This window comes from Manacus vitellinus, unplaced genomic scaffold (genome assembly GCF_001715985.3).
Source record: "Manacus vitellinus isolate BGI_N305 unplaced genomic scaffold, ASM171598v3 scaffold_7_pilon, whole genome shotgun sequence".
NCBI classification, from domain to species: Eukaryota; Metazoa; Chordata; class Aves; order Passeriformes; family Pipridae; genus Manacus; species Manacus vitellinus.
In genome coordinates, this window is record NW_021940813.1 from 27,233,407 (window position 1) to 27,252,056 (window position 18,650).

At 39.4% G+C, this 18,650-nt stretch overlaps 1 protein-coding gene across 4 annotated transcripts; it reads left to right on the forward strand.

Annotated features, from left to right (window-relative positions):
- Window positions 1-2,537: 2,537 nt before the first annotated feature.
- On the forward strand, window positions 2,538-17,313 carry CHST10 (carbohydrate sulfotransferase 10). 4 transcript variants are annotated; one of them, XR_001922149.3, is made up of 7 exons: window positions 2,629-2,757; window positions 4,248-4,382; window positions 7,158-7,255; window positions 9,980-10,214; window positions 12,002-12,107; window positions 13,990-16,765; window positions 16,894-17,313. XR_001922149.3 is itself a non-coding variant. In XM_018084264.3 (6 exons), the coding sequence occupies exons 2-6, from the start codon at window positions 4,271-4,273 to the stop codon at window positions 14,525-14,527; spliced, it is 1,089 nt and encodes a 362-aa protein (XP_017939753.1). In that variant the 5' UTR covers window positions 2,538-2,746; window positions 4,248-4,270; the 3' UTR covers window positions 14,528-17,313. The 4 variants fall into 4 exon arrangements, 2 of the variants coding, with proteins under 2 accessions (XP_017939753.1, XP_017939751.1); XR_001922150.3 differs by having other exon boundaries at window positions 16,897-17,313; XM_018084264.3 differs by having other exon boundaries at window positions 2,538-2,746; window positions 13,990-17,313.
- Window positions 17,314-18,650: the final 1,337 nt, after the last annotated feature.

An 18,650-nucleotide genomic window follows, 5' to 3' on the forward strand; every position in this document is an offset into this window, starting at 1 on the left:
CCTCTCCAGCAGGAGCTGGAAGAGCAGAGCCACGGGCCTGTTCGTGCCGTCGGGAGGAGAAAAACCTTAGGAAAATACCAGTTTCCAGAAAGGCCTGGTATAATGTAACATTGTTTAGTTGCACCACACAACTTGCCCAAGGAGCCTGTGTGACAGATTTTGATCCAAGATTTTTTTAAAGTGTAATAAATTGGCCAGATCTCTCACCTCTAAGATAACACATAGGAGACATTGATGAAAATGGATTTGTTATCCCAGCTAGCTGTTGTTTGGCCTTTATTACCAGTTCCATTTGAAAGGACATCATTAATCACGTGCAGATGGGCAAAGAGTGGGGAGTTTGGGACTACTGGCATGCTGCTGCCAGTCATGATTCCCCCAGGCACTGTCCTGCCAAGGAGCCCCAGTCCAAGCAGCACAAGCTGCAGAGCAGAGACCGTGCACCGAGTTTTAATGTTAATTGTTCTGCACTTTATCCCATCATTCCCATGGAGACAGCAGTCTTTGGCAAAGTACGAGTGTTTATTTGAGGTAGCAGGTTACTCGTGAGCCGTGGGTCAAGCCTGCAACTCTGTGCCTTGATCTTTGGTTCTTGTTTGTGTTTGCGGTCCCATTTTTTTCTCTTGCAAAACTGGCATCTGGCTAACCTGAGGGTTATGTGACAGTTTGTGCTAAGTAGCCCTGAGAGGGAGGGACAGAGGAATGGATGGAGAGAGGAGTTTTGGGGATCTTGTGCTCCTAAAAAGTGTAGAATTGTAATAAGCGGGAGAAAGAGTAACTGGAAAACTCACTGTATATTTCATTGTGAGCAAATGGACTACACCTTCAACATATTTTTTGCTTCTTCTACTTGTAAAGAAAAAAATGTTTTAGACAACAAGAAGTAACAGACACTTTTGGAAGCAGAAGGAAACTGTTATAGAGAAAAAACAGTAGCTTGTACATGTATTCACTAGAAAATAAGTAATAGGAGAGGTGACAGAAATACAGTAATATCAGAATAAAGCAGGAAGTGCAATTACCGTATGTGAAAACAATAAAAATATTAAAGAAGGTAGAGAAAGGGAGACGTAAACACATTATTTAAAAAAAACCAAAAAACTGATCATTGCATTTAAGTGAGTGTAATGGTTGAGGTACTCCTATATATAATTTTGAATAGTCCTGCTTCTTGAGATCGGTGATAAGCTGCTGATACAGATGTAGTGTAGGATGCTGGAAGTGAGTAACAGTGCCAGCCATTGTAGTTACATTATGAGAGATCCTCTGACAAGACTATTACTTTGATAAGTATGGTTGCAGAGTTGCTGTGTGCATAAAAAAAAAGCAGACAAAGCTGCTTTACATTTTCCTCTAAGCATGAACATATTGACGGGTAATAGTGGTGGTGGTTATGGATGTGATGCAATTCTACATCCTTTCTGCTCTCTGAGTCTGGAGATGCTTCTGGGTGATTTTGGCTGAAATGTTCTATCCCTACAGCACAGGACCTGGCAACACAGTCCTGTGTATGCTAATTGCTTTTCCCATGTCATTTAACGCAATTTCTTAGAAATCCAATACATAAATTACATAAGGGGATATAGATCAATAGGCCTTACTGAATGGTATGCATCCATCACCATTATAAAAGTGGGCAGACTAGCAGGGATGCTATGAATGTTGGAGGCTGTTTCTACCCTTCTTAATGCAGAACAAATATACTGAGTTGGATAGAAAGGGCTGGCCCAGACCTTTCATTATATGTCTGAAAAGCCCACAGCTGATGGTTAGAAAGAAATTTCCTCCTGCAGAGTGTCCTCTTAAAGCTTCTGTCAGTCTGCTGCCTTGAACTGAGGTTCCGTTGTTTTTTGAGCGTTGAATGGTTCTCATGGCTTAGCAGAGCTACCTAAAAAGCAAAAATGTCATTACTACATTTTTGTGTCTTGATATCTGATCTAAATTTCCCTCATCTGTGAGAGTTAGAAAATTTTTCAAATGATCATTACGTCTGAAAGATAAATATCAGTGCTTAAAGTGGGAGATGGTGGATGTCATGGCAGACTGAAAAATGAGGACCTTTGAGACCTAGTGGTTGTCAGCATGAATCTTAGGGCAAGTTTTGTACAAGTGCAATGGTAGATAGAGAATAACTTTTGAACTACTTAGCTGGAAACAGGTCAGTCCTCTGGAATTCATGCACGCTCAACTGGCAGTTGGGGAATTGCATCAGAAAACAGGCGATGACAAACGTTGTCTTCATGGAAGTCACAGCACTTGTAATTGTCCAAAAGACAGTTGATGCATCTTTTTAAGACAGTTGATGCATCTTTTTACCTAAGTGTGGTGCTTATAGGAGAATGAAACCATAAAAGAGGAGGAAAAAAAGGATCTTTCAAAAACCAAGCTGAGAAAATAAAATTAAGCCTGAACACTACCATCCTTGCTAAAAATTATGATTTTTTTAATTTGTGATATTCTGTTCTTTTCCTCTTCTTACCCATTTTGCATACATCCTTCTGGTCCTAAATCTGTTTTGATCTGCTTGTCTGCCTGCACAGGCTTTCAGCATACCCTGAAGACATTTCACTTCTGTCTGCTACAGTGAGAACCCTTCCTGGAAACATTTGCATTGCTGGAAGGCAAAAGCTAGTTGGAAAAGTGATTGGCACCTGTAGCAGTAGTACTGATGTTGCAGATGGACATGCTGAAACAACGTCAAAACCAGGCTTACTTCTGTTATTGAAGCTTTGTGGGAACAAAGAAGGTGGAATACTGGTATATGACTGAAAAACTTAATATAAATTTCCTTAGAAGTATTAATCAGCACATTTTTAGCATCTTAAATGGGAATGAGGGCATATGGCTTATTCCCTGGTAATTCACTCAAATGGCTGTATAGAAATTGTGATCACAAACCATGCAGACATGACTCTCTTTGAAATTGCATGTGGCTACTTTAGGAGTGAGTTTGATCCTATTGATAGTTGCATGCGTGATTTTGGATTTTTGTTCTTCCTGAGGCTACAAACACAAATCTCACAGGATTGTTGTGAGGATGTCATTGTATGAGATTTTTTGTATTAGATCCCCTTTGGTTAAGTGTTTTGATGTTGTGTTGCATGTGTCCTCAAAAAGAAGCATTCACTTACATTTTAACTTTCCAGCACCTGAGTTCAGGCCCTCAGGTGTCCATCTCTCCAGCAACAATAGAGACAATGGTGCTGTATTTTTGCAGGATAAATATTCAAACCTGAGAAGTCTCAGATTTTGGTATGTAAGTGATGATGTGTGCTGTTAGGTTTTTGTTGTGGGTTGTTGGAGTTTTTTTGCAGTGGAGCTTTCACAGATACTTGGTGGCAGCCCCTGTGTGTATTGCCCATCAGAAGCTGGAAATTCAGTGAAAGATGTAGCTTAAAATTATACATTTCTCTTAATGGCTGGGGACTTTTTTTGTCATGTCCTTATATTTAATCTTAACTTCTAATAATAAAAAAATAATTTATTAGGGTTACAGTTTGAAAAATCAGGATAGAAGTGTTTAGAGCAGTACAGCAGACTTTAAAGCTGCGAGGCAGGGTAGACGCTGCATTCATAATACTGTGCATCTTCACTCTGCTTGGATTCTGTCAGTTCCTGTGGGTGGTTTCTTTGCACATTAAATCTGCAGTCTCAATTGTTTGAGTAACTCTTCCTGCTGTCCTGGGGAAGTCCTGTCTGTGAGGCTTACCTGCAGGGATGCAGCTACAGGTAGGAGGCACTGCTGCAAGGAAACCCTTTTTCTTATTTGCGTGGATGGTGCTTAGTGTTATATGTCTGAGGTGACTTGGGATAACCAAGTACGGTGTTAATGTTACATCTAGCACTGAGAGCGCAGCTTTCTTCGTTCTCCCTGCCTTTCCTACAATGACCTGTCTTGCTTACTTAAACTGAAACATAAACTATGCTGTAAAAAAATCAGGGGTTTTGCTGATGTCTCCCCAGAGAGATTGACAGTGCTATTGCCAGCACAGGGAGGGAGCTGGGAATGTCTATGTAGGGGTGAAGGAGGAGCGAAGCCTCCCTTTGATAGCAGCTGGTGGTTACACTGCCTCAGCCTTAACACTAGTTGAAAACCCAGCTGAATAGGCAAAAAGTAAAAAGTGAAATCTACTGCTATGTTTTATGACACACATGCACATTAGAGTTTTTGCATTTTGGTTATGGAAAGTATTTTTCTAAACTGGGACAAAAATAATTAATGTGTCAATCTTTCCTCTTTCAAACAGGAATCATCAACTTTATATGGCTCATGCCTGACAACATGCACCACCAGTGGCTGCTGCTAGCTGCATGCTTTTGGGTGATATTCATGTTCATGGTTGCTAGCAAGTTTATCACGTTGACTTTTAAAGACCCAGATGGTAAGTTCAACTTTGATGCGAAACAGAAAATTGAGTAGTGTTTCACACAAATACTCTTTTCTGTGAAAAGCAGCTCTTAGCATGTTTACCACTTTTCAGTAGGACTGAGAACAGAACATCTAAGTTTCTAGAAGTGACACGGCTGATATTCAGTTCCTGCTTTTCTTGGTATAATTCTGGAAAACTACTATCATGTCTTTTCTTTGGTGTTTAAGAACAGAAGGGATCATGTTTGCAAGTACTGTCTTTTAGGTCAGCTTTTTCAAGTACATTTAGTTTCAGTAGCACGATCTACTGGGGTAGATGTCGTGCAAAACAAGAGAGCACAATCACCTGCTTAAACTCAAAGGAGACTCACAAGGTATTGAAGAGTTCATTTCACGTGATATTAGTTTCTGTCCTTTGGTGGCTGCTTGTCTTGTGACTGAGGTATTATGTAAAACTTGTGGAAAGTTTTATTTCCTTTGCAGTGCAGTCTGTGTAGCCACCTCTGCCCTGCTTCTTGCATTCAGTGTTATCCTCTGCTGTTTGACTTGCAAACAGCTTATGGGCTTTTGCTTAGCTTAAGTAGCCCAGATGTTATTAAGCTGATGAGGAATTTAAGCCATTTGATGACACCACACAGCATAGTTTTCAGTCTGCTAAGCAGCTGCTGTTACAAAGTCATCCTACAGAGAGTTTTGGGTGAAGGTGATGATATGACAGCCTTAAGAGATTTGTGTTTCTGCATCTTCCTAAGATATGTGAAAAAATGTGTAATTTTTGAAGCACTGACCTCACTGGTGCCATGTTTCAGTAACTTGATAACATATTATGTAACTGGATAAATATATCAGGTGTACCTTTATAAACAGCATGCCTCTATTTGGAGATGTGTTCAGAAAGTCTTACAGAGGAGAACTGTAGGCTAACTTAGCTTTCCTTGGACCCAGCTGTTTTTGAGCCCTAGCACATCTGCAAATCAGCTGGCCTTATGTTATGTAGTTGTATCTTCCAGTATTTCATTCTATACCAAGTCTTGTTTCACAGTTCACTTATTCGTTGAGTGGTCCTTTCCTCCAGAATTTGTCAAGAAGATTAAAATGTATTTTTTAAAAAATAAATTATTAGATTATACCCTCTGCATTTACTTGCTTTTTATTACCTTGGCTTGCCCATTTTTCTTTTTTTTTCTCTATACTGAATCTTCCTCTCTTTTTGAATAGTTCTCTAGCAGAAAATGTATAAACTCTCAAGCTTGCCCTGCAAAGGCGCGAGTGTGGTTAAGTGTATGTATGTATTGGAGATACCAGTGCTTGTACAGGGATGTACTCTGAATATACCAACAGAATTTTGGAGGAAGTCCAAACAGGATGGCAAATCCTGGAGAAACTCTTCCAGGCTTAATAAACTATGGCTTGTCAGAAATTTTCCTTATTTGGATGTATTTTTTTAGCAGATAGAATAAAACTGGCAGATGATCAAGGAAGCAGTGTTCTTTTGCTTAAGCCTTTTACCGATGTCTTGGGTAGCATGAGCAATAGGAACTTCTTAATGAGAAAGAGGAATGTTCTGTCCATCGCTAGTAGCATCTGCAGGCATGCTTTTACACAATGATAATGAAAAATACCTGACCTGCTCTTCCACTGAATCAAATTATTTTACAAAAGAATACCATGAAGTAAGTCTGCACACAACAGTAATTACAGCATCTGATTGGCTGCATGCTTACATTGCTTTCAATTCTAACTTGTTTCTCCATTCGTGCCCTTTGTTAAAATCCAGTGTAGGCAGAGTAGAGTACTCCCTTAAGTAGAGAACACAGGGAGTACACATATTTTCTCAACCATAAAACAGTAAGCCCCTGTGGATGCAGACGAAGAAACATTATTCATTGAAGAAGATGTATGAAGGGAAAAGTAGTCCAATGTGGATGTACATAAATTTTCAGGGAGAAATAATTTATTGCTTTGTAATAAGAGAAATCGTCTTGAAATTATTTTTGATCTTTCTGCACTGTGTAGACTAAAGCTACAGCCTTGTGTTATTTTTCAGTTTTTCTGTACCATACCGTATGCAAAAGATGAAAAGGGTTCTTGCCTTACATGCTTTAATTTGGTCTCAAAATATTAGCTGCCCTAAAATCACTAAAAGAGAACAAGAGTATCAGCTAAGTTTGTTATTAAGGGTACTGTCTAAGGAAGGCCATCATTCCAGTAATAAGGGAAGAGGGGATCTTTATTGCTGGTTAGAGGTATTTACTTAGAGCACCACAGAAATAAAAGGTGGTCCTTAATGACACTTTTCTTCTGATAAGTTTAGGAGTTTACAGCAGAAGAAACCTATCTACTAATAATAAGGGAGAGAGAAACCTTATAGATTAAGTTTTTTATTTGGACATGCTCTGGGAAGTTTATTGAAAAATAAAAAGCTACACACAAGTCCATGTAATTGTACCAAATTGTCTGTCAACTGTAACATTTGAATTCAAGATTTCCATGTCTCTGCACAGTTTGTTTTAAAAAAAAACAAACAAGAAAAAGATCCCAAGTAAAAGATAATGGGCATGTTTGGTAAAACTCATCTGAAATTGCATCCAAAATTCCTGCTGTGTGCATCCTATAAAATATTCATAGTCTGTCTTGTGTGTTGTCCAATACCTTTCCATGTAGAAACAAATCCTAACGTTTTGTAAGCTTAATACAGAAAGTAATGTTCATTTGTGTTAGTGGTAAAGCAGAAGTAGTTGCCTTCCCCTCACCTTCTGTAATGCTCTTATCTGTCTTCCTTCTTTAGGCTACGGTGTCAGGCAAGAGTCATTGATCCTGACAGCTGTGACAAAAGTGGAGGAGGTACATGTGCCGGAGGAAAAACATTGGCCTGAAGAATTCCAGGTGCATACTGTTGAGATAAGGGTTACATGTATTAAAGAGTAGGTGAAAATAACAGATTAAGTAAGGACTTCCTGTTGTTAAAATGAATTGCTAGACATGAATTATTTTCAGACTGTTCTATTTAGATAGAGCCGACAGAATTCATTTTAACTTCACAGAGCTAGTTTGTTTCGGTAACCTGTTGGTTTGTTTCATCTGAATGATTCAACTTACCGTCTTTCCATTTCTAGGAGAAAATTGTTACAGTACTCCTTTATCAAGTCAGGAGAGTAATTTTTGTTAATTTTTTGTCATTTTTTTTTAATATAATGGCCCAGTTTTGGATTACTTGTATTCTGCCTTGCCATAACCATCAGGTTTGTGGTTGTTGAGGGCAAGCCTTTATCTTGTCTATTCTCTTAGTCCTCTGCCAAATCTCTGTTTTCTTTTTGTCAGTCTCTATTTCTTTTTCATGTTTTATGCTCTTCGTGCTTTCCATTTCAGCATTTTGTCCAAAGTAGATTGTGAACACAATAGTAATCAATACAAGTTGATCCTTTAGATGCATAGTTCTGTGCCTTCAGCAATAAAGTAGTACTTGCTAATTGACAAGGAAACTCTGAAAATCCCTTATGCAAATGTAAATTCGAGACCAGTTGCACAGTGGGCAAAATCCAACTTTTTTTGCATTAGTACCTTAATGACATAAGTCATCTTATGTTTAAAGTATTTTTGTGATGCAGCATAGGAGGTAGGTTAGCTATATAAATGTGGCACTTTTTGTTTTCATATGTAAAACCCATGAAATTTAGGTTTGGAAAAAACACTTTGTTCAGTGGAAGGCTGGCAGATCTGTGTAGTCAATTTTAATATCTTCCTTTACTTGTATGGAAGAGGATAATAAGGTTCCTGGATCTAAAACTATTCCCTCTTGAATTCCTGGCAGCATGAAATGTAGAGTAACAGCATTAATTCTAGTTGCATGCAAAAGGAATTGTTTTGAAAGATAAACAATCTGACAAACTGTTCAGATTACAATCTTGGAGAAGAGTGACAAACAAAAAAGTAGAATGAGATTATTTTTTCCTTAAGGAGTATTGGGACAAAAAGCAAAATCATTTCTTTTCCATCTATAGCTTGGACACTGCCTAAAATTATAGAATCACAGAATGGTTTGGGTTGGAAGGGACCTTTGAAAACCATATAGTCCCAACACCCCTGCCATGGGCAGGGACACCTTTCACTAGACCAGGCTGCTCAAAGCCCCATCCAGCCTGGCCTTGAACACTTCCACGGATGAGGCATCCACAGGTTCTCTGAGCAACCTGTTCCAATGCTTCCCCCTTGTAGGAAAAAATTTCTAAATGTCTAATCTAAACCTATCTTCTTTTAGTTGTAAACCATTATCCCTTGTCCTGTCACTAAAGGTCTGGAAAAAAGTATCTCTTTATCTTTCTTATAAACCCTTTGTAAGCACTGAAAGGCTGCAGTGAGGTTTCCCTGGAGCCTTCTTTTCTCCAGGCTGAACAACCCCAGTTCTCACAGCCTGTCTTCACAGGAGAGGTGCTCTGTCCCTCTGACCATCTTCATGGCCGTCCTCTGGGCCTTTTCTAACAGGTGTATGTCTTTCCTGTGTTGGGGCCCCAGGGCTGGATGCAGTACTCCAGGTGGCAGTAGAGTAGAGCAGAGGGAGAGAATCATCTCCTTTGACCTGATGGCCACACTGCTTTTTTATGTGGTTTGGGATGCGTTTGTCTTTCCAGGTTGCAAGTATGCAGTGCCAGCACGTATCCAATTTCTCGTTCATCAGTATCCCCAAGTCCTTCTCAACAAGGATGCCCTCAATCAGTTCATCCTCTAGTCTGTATTGATATTGGGGATTGCCAACTATGTAAATCAGTTAGTGGAAGGGTGAAAATTTGTCAGTAGAAATTTAAGATTTCCCATCACCTCTTAATCAGAGAATCTTCTTTTTCCTCTCTCCCCATTAATTGTGCAGCAAGAGGTGGTTGTGGTTCCTGTCTTAGTCTCAGAAAAATGAGACATGTGAAACAGTTCATTCATCTTTGGGGAGAGGTATCCTGCCTACTTATTTTATTTGCCACAGTAAGCACTGATGCTCATTGTCCACTTAATTTTATTTCAACTTGGATAAATGGAAACACTGAATACCTACAGGTGCTAGAAAACAACACAGAACTTTTATCCTAAATTCTTTTCCAGACACATGGGTCACAGAATCACAGAATATTCTGAGTTGGAAGGGACCCACAAGGTTCACCGAGTCCAACTCTTAGCCCTGCACAGGGCATCCCCAAGAATCACACCATGAGTCAGCCCCAACTCCTCAAAGTTTAAAGCATAATTTATGTTGAAATTCCTGTCCCCAACTCCTCAGAAGCTTTCCTTGGGGCTGTTGAAGCTTTGTTGGAGTTCCAGTATTTGGTCAAGGCATGTTTTGTGCACACAGATAAGACCCTCCTGCTCTGCAGCAGACTTAAATTATTGTATGGAAAAGCTCTTACTACTGTATCCTACTACCTAATGAGTTAAGATATGAACCAACAAGTACAGAACCAACAGCAGGAGAGGAAGAACTGTGGGCTCCTTTAGTTAATACATAGCACTGTTTTAATTGTGAATCTGGGGGTCATTAGGGTGTGCTACTTGGGGCTTTTTAGAATTTGATCTGAAAACTAAATTCTTTCGCTTTTGTTTTTTCTTTCCCTTCTGCATTTCATAAAGCCAACTGGAAAAGCTTTTTCTGGAAATCTGATCCGCCAGCCCCTGGTTCATATGGAAAGACTTGAGCTTCTCAGGAACATCTGCAGAGACACTGCATTGAGAGATCTTTCTCACACTGCAGTTTCCAAATTCGTCTTGGACCGAATATTTGTGTGTGACAAGCACAAGATCCTGTTTTGTCAGACGCCAAAAGTGGGCAACACTCAGTGGAAAAAAGTCTTGATTGTTTTAAATGGTATCTACTCTGCTGTGGGTGTGTGGGTTTCTTTGAGGAGGAGGAAGAGAGAACAGAATTGGTCTAATTGGAGCAACACAAAAATGGATTCTTTCTGCATTTCTGTACACTGATATTCAATTTCAGCCTGTCATTCATCACAGTTGCTTCTAGTCCTTTCAAAACATCCCTTTAAAATAAGATAGACCTGTTCTTTCTGTGAAAATAAATATTGTTATTACTTGGCCCAAAAGGGATTTGAGTCATGATGGAGTACCCACATGCATGTGGTAGGCAGGTTTCTTATCTTTGAAGGGGTGGCACTAATTTATAAAATTTGAAAGTATTACAAGGTGTCATAATTCCTAATTAACAATAATAAGAAATTTCTACTAAAGGCCACTGACTTTAATTAGAGTTTTTTAGCCATGAGGAAAGCTACTTAAAACTTGGCAACTGCCATTAGTCTGTACGGATGAAATCTTGTGTATGTTCTATCAGTGAACCATTGTAAGAATTATGAAGGCAACAGTTTGGTCAACAAAGGTATGTTATAAAAGACTGTAAAAAAAGGAGTAAAGGGACTAGTGTGTTTGAAAAATTATCTACAAGGTGAACACTGCCTGTCTACATGTAGCCTACCATCCTCTTCTAGTAGCCTGGTATGCCAATAAAAATAACACATTTCCTCAGGGTTTTGTGCTGTACCACTATCTGTATATGTAAACTTAACATGATCATATTTAACACACCCTTGTTTGACATGAGACCATCTTGCCTGTCTGTGGACCAGGGCAGTGAATTTGCTACAGATATTTGCGTCAGTTGATGTCCTCCTGTTGTTTTGCAGGTGGCATAATTTTCCAAGATCTAGGCAAAACCTGAACATTGTAAACCCAGCTTTCTTGTTAGAAGCGCCCTGCAAACAGCCAGCTCTGCACTTGAGTTTTTGTTTTCTGTACCTTATGTGAACTAGTTTGTGCACCCAGAGAGAAGGAAACAGTCACAAATTGGCAAATGAACTGTGTCCCTCAGCAAGACCTTTGTAGCAAGGAGTATGTGTTTAAAAACTTCAATATTAGTTTCATCTTTGATATAGGGATGGGAGGTAAAACTTGAGCAGAAATATGCCTATATCTATGTGCATGCATATGTCATAATACCTATGAAAGCCACACACAAAGAAAGTACTAAATATGGAATTATGTGGGTGCATTAGAAGTACCTACTCTTACCAGCATGTCAGAGATAACATGCGAAGAATGCCTCAGGAGGGGCAGGGATGTATTTGCTACACTGAGTGGAGGATAACTCATGTCTTAACAGCAGGGAACTTTTCACCTTGGGCTTCCTAGTTCAGTCACGTCAGATAATGATAGAAAATTGTTTCTATATAAACACTTGTCTCTTCTGCCTTAAGCTGCCAGTGTACCAGTATCTGCTGATGAAGGCTACTGCTGCAGTTGACCCAACTTTCTCCTCTTTGGGTGGTTTCAGCAGGCAGGACTGATACTTGAGGGGGAGTAATTTACATCCAAATACATAAGTAGTTATTTGGAGGTTCAGGATGGGGAAATGCAGATGTGGTCTTGGATCTTGATGTCACATACCCTAAAGAATTTTAACAGGTTCTAGCTTTGCAGTCAGAATCTCTCATAATTTAACAGCTTTACACATAGTAACTGTAAATGGTAAGAATACAGAAAAGAGAAAGACATAAATGTGTCGGCCAAAGGCACACACGCTTGCTTTTACTCACTGTTTCTTCCCTTGAAAGAATAACTTGCTCTCTGATTTGGTTTGTCTAGGGGCATTTTCTTCCATAGAAGAGATCCCAGAAAATATTGTACATGATCATGAGAAGAATGGCCTTCCACGTTTGTCCTCTTTCAGTGACTCTGAAATTAAAAAACGGTAAGTGGTGGCTTCCAATGGGTGTGGGCAGAGTTTGGAGTCAGTGGTGGTACGAGCAGTCAGGGGTACAGCTGAAGTCTCCATCTGGAATTGAGGACAGTAGGATTTCTGCTCCACCAGTTGTATTATAGCACTATTCCATTATCCTCACAGATGTTGCTGTGTCTACTTTTCTCCTGGCTTTCAAAGAGAACACCAGTGTAATTTGTGATACAGATAGGTGAGCCAACCAACTCCCTCTGCATATAGGGTTTCCATAGTTCAAAGCATTCGTAATTGTTAGATAGTTGGCTTTCAGAAGGGAAGGTTTAGTTGGAAGGTCCATCCTGATGCCTTGGATGATAAGGATGGATGATGCCTTGGATGATTACTGCTTACAGGCAAGATTGTCACTGCAGGCAGACTTACCGGGATTGAACTAATTAGATTTGAAACGTTAGTACTTCTTAGCCTGAGAGTAGTCTGTTCAGCTGAACCACTTTGTCTTCCTGTTTGGATGCTTCTAGTTAATTTGAGAGCCGAAAAAATACTCTGCAGTAGAACATTCTACATTACTTTGGCTAGATTTTTAACTCTCTCTGCTCTCATCTCTACTAGAGCCTATGCCATATGTAATCCCTGTGAGGGGTGGCAACATGGAGAGAACAGGACATAAGATGGCAGTGGACACTTGTAAATATGTGCTTACAGGGGGTTTGTGTGTATTAAGCCATTTTGAAGAGTCAGCCCCTTATACATGTGTCAGCTGCCAGTAGAGCTCAGTGCAAGGTTTGTTGCATGCAGTGGCACAAATACATTTATCACAGCAGTACCTGTGGAATTGGAGTCACTTGTGTTGATACTGTGCAAGAGAAGATATTGACACTAAGTTCTTGAGAACGTGGATGTGTTCTCCCTCCCTGTGAATAGCCCTGTTCATCTGCAGGATGAGCCATAGTTAGGATATTTAAAGTTGAATGCCATTATGATTTGGGTTGTTGCATTCAGCTTATGACAGAAGCTGTGCTGGAGATGCATAACATGGGATTGGTTGGGAATTCTGAATTTATCAGAGAATTTAAGTGTACAGAGAGGAGATGGTGTGGATTTGTTGATCTAGTTTACTAACCTCTAGCCCTGCCTGGCTAGGAGTAAGTCAGGAGAACCTGAAGACTGATTTAAGTGCTTGTAGAGGCTGAAAAGAGTCCATCCACTTATTTCAGTGAGGGCTGGGCTCTCAATCTCCTTTTTTGGCTATTTACTGAGATAAACTTTGTTTTCAATTTATTTTAATCTCTGACTACAGAATATTACATATTACAGTATCACAATAATAATGTGAAATTCTGTTGAAAACTGTAGTCTCATGTTTCAGTGATGTTGTCAGCCATTACTGAAAGCATGACAAAACAGTAAATAAAATGGTAGATTTTTTTTTTTACTTAAGCAGCAATTTCTCTTATTGCCTGCCAGTGAAAAATGCAGCCCTCTGTATGCATTTAGCTGCACCAAGGGACTTTTCCCCTTGTCTTTATGTATTTTGCTTTTTGAGCTTAATCACATGGCATTAAAAATACCTTTGATTTGGAGCTTTCAGCATCTTTTATCTCCTGTTTATGTTCTGAGATAAGCTAATCTCCTCCAGTTGAATAAAATGTGAAAACTAGGATAAACTATTTCCTCTTTGTACCGTATACAAAAACTGCTAGTAAGAAGACACAAATTGTATTTCTAGTCCTATTAATTATAATATTACTAGACTATCCCAGTAGTGTAGGATTCACATTGACATTTGTGTGGTCAGTTTATGTATGTTTTGTAAGTATATGCTAAAAAGAATTTAAACACTTAGCTAAACATGTTCCTTAATTATTTAATTTCTTTTTTTTCTTCCTCTGTTTAGACTGAATTTATACTTCAAGTTTTTTATTGTTAGAGATCCATTTGAAAGACTTATTTCTGCATTTAAAGACAAGTTTGTGCACAATCCTCGGTTTGAACCTTGGTACCGGCATGAAATTGCTCCCGGCATCATTCGTAAGTACAGAAAGAACCGCACAGAGACCAAAGGGCTGCAGTTTGAGGATTTTGTGCGCTACCTCGGTGATCCCAATCACCGATGGTTGGATGTTCAGTTTGGTGACCACATCATTCATTGGGTAACATATGTGGAACTTTGCGCTCCCTGTGAAATCACTTACAGTGTGATTGGACACCATGAAACCCTGGAGGACGATGCTCCGTATATCTTGAAAGCAGCCGGCATAGACCACCTGGTATCATACCCCACCATTCCACCAGGCATAACAGTGTACAACAGAACAAAAGTAGAGCGGTATTTTTCAGGAATTAGCAAGAGAGACATAAGACGCCTCTATGCACGATTTGAAGGTGATTTTAAACTCTTTGGTTATCGGGAGCCAGATTTCTTGCTGAACTGACACCTGGGATAAGCTCTGGAGAAGTGTCTCATGGATTCATCTAAACCTGCGTGAATACCAGCTGCAATGTTGACAGAGAATGACCATTTGTTTTCTAGCTTTTTGATGTTGCTCCATTTTTCAGTGAAATATTTGTCATATGAACAAGTAGGGGCTTACAGTTGTTGTTTACCGACCATGTTTTCAGTATATGACATTGCAATATGTTAGGAATGGTGTCTCTGTTATCTGAAATACAGAATTTCACTTGGCCCTTCTCCCCTCCAGGAAAAAAAGAGGGAGAATAAATGGGCTGTGATCTTGCTCTCCTTCTCCCAGACAGAATGCCATTTTTGAAATGTTGTGAAGTATTTATAAAGATGGCAGTTTCGCTGTAGGTTAACTCTGACATGTGGGTAAACGTGATGATTCATACTCATGAGGAAGTAGTGTAGTCTCCCATGAGCTTTGTAAATGAGAGGCCAGTATAGGACTAAAAATTGACAAAATTGTCTAGGTTCTGTCATGTGGCTGCTATAACTGTAATGCTGATCTAATCCCACTCTTGTTTGTCAAAAAATGAACCTAATTAGACAGACGCTTTAGCGGTGTTAAAAATGGGACTGGTTCCAGACCCCAGTTGTCTCCGTATTTTTGTCAAGTGTTTACTGTACTTACTACTGATCTATTGAGCCTCATAATTCTGCTTTTGATTTTTGAGATATTATTTAATTCCTGGCTGTGTAAGTTATCTGAGAACACCAGATGCAAATGGAACATAGAGGAAATATGAAACTGCAAGGGAAACTTCAAGGAAAAATAAAGTATCCACTGTATTTGTGGGAGCACATATAGTAATCACGAGATGCTCTCACACAATATAACTTGTTTTTATTTCTAACAGTTAAGATTAATAAAGAAGTCACAAAAGCAAGATGTCATATTAAAGAGCTGCTAGAGTTACTTGGATTAACCATCTACCTTTTTCTTATATCCAAACTTGCTCAATGTTCAGTACCTCAGACAATAGAAAGTTTATCCCTCTCTGAAAATCCATCTCCCTACTGCTAAGGGAGAAAAGAAGACAGGATGAATCATTGATTTTTTTTCAGTGATTCACTGCCATGATGTCCCAACTCAAAAATGCCCAACATCTCTGTTACCAGTGGAGTGGGTTGGGTACTTGCCAGGAGTTTGAATGTCACTTAAATTTGTGTACCCATTTTATGTGTTAAAAAAAAAACCAGAACTGAGTGGATGCAGCAATCATATTTGCCTGTGCTTGCATTGTGTCTCATAAAGAGCAGATTCTTGTTTGAATTCACCAGCAAGAAAAATTGGTGTGCTGCCCCCTCATCCTGCAGGCCATGAGAGAGAGAGAGACCACGTATCTGAAATACAGGAATTGCTCTGTCACAGTGAGCATGTGAACTGTATTTTTGAAATCATAGTCCCAATAGAGTTATTTGCAGATCAGCATAATGTTGGTGGCTAGAAATGCTAATGATGGCCAGTGCTATGGAATCTGCTTTTATATCCAGCCACAGTATGTCTTTGATAGCTTCCTGTATTAACACAAGGAAACATCTTGCACTTGTGTAAAAGGAAAGCTGTGCCAAGCTGACATGTGCTGCTACCCACAAAAAGGAAGCCCTGTTGGAGCTGGAAATGATTTAAGAAAGATCTCAAAAGACAAATTGAAATAAGGGAGAATCATTAACTGGGCATCATCAGCATGAGAATAGTCCAGGGTGGCAAAGCTGGCAGGTAGGATATTTTTCAGGAGGATTTAAAAAAAAAAAAAAAGGCAACAATTACAGTGCCCTAACTTGTTAGTTCTTAACCAATGATAAAAAAGATGTTAACATCTCCAGGTTTTTCTGTGGTTTTCTTAATATGGGAACTTAGCAAAATGCACTGTTAAACGCATTTTGGAGCTAATGACCTGACTGATTACCTCGCTGCCAATTTAAAATGTAACAGTAAATAATGTATAGTAAATTCAGGCCTTAAAGTTTAATTCTAATAAAGATAAAATAGACTTGTTTTCCTTTGAAAGCGTAAGCTACTGATCACACAGAATGCCAGTGTATGTTTTTATTTTTCTTGGTAAAATACTTAATGTATTGATTGCTTAAAAATTGCCAGGTGGAAAGTGCTACGTAAATATTAAGTAATAATATTTTTTACTAATAGCTTTCTCTGCATTGAGTTCTCTTGGACATCTATGAAGAGAGCTATGGACTGACCTAGGCAGAGGTGTGTACTGCTCTCCCTTCTCTGTGTTCCCACACTTTTCAGGCTGTAATGCTTGTTATCGTTTCTTCAGTTCAAATGCAGAGTTTCTCCTTTCAATGATACCTTCCTGAGCTATGTTTTCTTTCTAGAAGTGTGGAGCTTTTTTCCTTACATGGCTGAAGTAACAACGGCACAATTTTGGTGTGACTCTTAAGGAAACTTGGATACCACGAAGGTCCTTGCCAAGGTATGGTAGAGTTCTCCTTAAGTCGTTCCAGTGCAGGTAGGGTGGTCAGAGCACACTGTGCTGGGGAAGAGGCTCTTGCCATGATAGTTATGATGAATTAGGTCCTTGTGGTTTGTTTTAGCTTGACTATACTCTACACAAGGCTTTTACAAATGTAGTCTCAGTGGCATGCATGAATGTCTTTTGCCTGTTCAGATGCCATTCGCATACCACTTTCAGATGATATTTATGTCATACTGTTTGAACTGCTGTCCCAGATCGTTCCTTCTCTTTTTTTATTGTTACTGCTTCAGAAAACAAATTCATATCCTGACTTTGTGCATCTCTGTCTCTTTGTTGTCTCTTCTGAGCAGCTTTTGAATCCTTTGGCCCATTTTAACCACATTTTACACAGGAAAGTGGAAGGATAGTGAGTTGCAGCAATATTCTTGAAAATTCTTTGTACATTACAGAATCCATGCTATATGTTAGCTCTAGGTAAAATATAGACAGGAAAGAGTTTTACTGTGTCTGCTCGTATGGAGCTCCTTGTTTCTAATGGACTCCCTTCGCTAGTGCTCAGTTTGGCCTCTTATATCAGCTAACAAAGACAAACATTAAATTAAAATGTATTCCATAGGTCTGTTATCTTGACATTCCTAATAAAATTGAACTGATTGGGGTTTTTTTTGGTATCTTGGTGGTGGGGGTTTGTCTTCCTTGTGAAAATGGATCCAGAGTTCACTTGCTTGTGAAACAACTTTATGGCAATGCCTGTCCCCTTTTCTTTTAACTTCAGCACACAGTGCATTACCACTGGTGTGCTTTCTGGTTGCATGCCATGAAGATGTTTTTCTGTAGTTAAAAATATATATGCATTTTTTAAGTTTGGCAACTGTTCTGCCGAACAAGTAGTAATTCAAAAATGTCCTGAAAATACATATTTCTCACCAAAAAAATGTTATTTTCCGATTCATGCGCAGCTGCTGCCCTCTTTGTACTGGGGTAGTGGTTACCTGCTGCTCCATGTGTCTCCATTCTAAGATCAAGGAAGCCATCAGACAGCTCTGGATTTTCTGCAACATTACTTTTTCCTTGAGGTCTTAATAACTTTGTTGGTTGGGAAAGCCGCCTTTGATCTTATCTGTGCTCCAGAAAGTTTGCTGAGAAAAAGAGTGATTGTATAGGGATTGCTTAAGCTTATTTTCTCAGATGAAAAGGGATGTCTTGTCAGTACATCTGCCTGTATCTGATATCTCTTAATTGACAGAGAGAGTGTGAATGATCTTTCTGCTTAATGGCCCTGTAGTGATTTACGCTAAGCCCCCATCCTATTATTACGGAAACGTGAAGGGATCTGGAAGGAGGTGTAAATTCAATGTGTGCTTATTTTAAACATGAAGGTGTAAAGGAAACTTGACATGGGAGTTGGTTCCTGAATATTTAGCACGTCCAATTACTTGTTATGTGTCATCTGCAGAGGCTGATGTGGATTCTTTGTGGCCTGTGCTTGAGAAGATTTATGGAAGGTAGAAACAGGCTTGTGGGTGGTGGAAAATTCCCTTTCAGCCCAAGTTAGCTGTGCATGTTCCTGGGCTGCTGCCTTGGGGAAGGTTTTAGAAGGAAATGATCCTATTAGCAGCAAAGCCTGCAGTGCTTGGGCTGGTGAGTGGAGTGCCT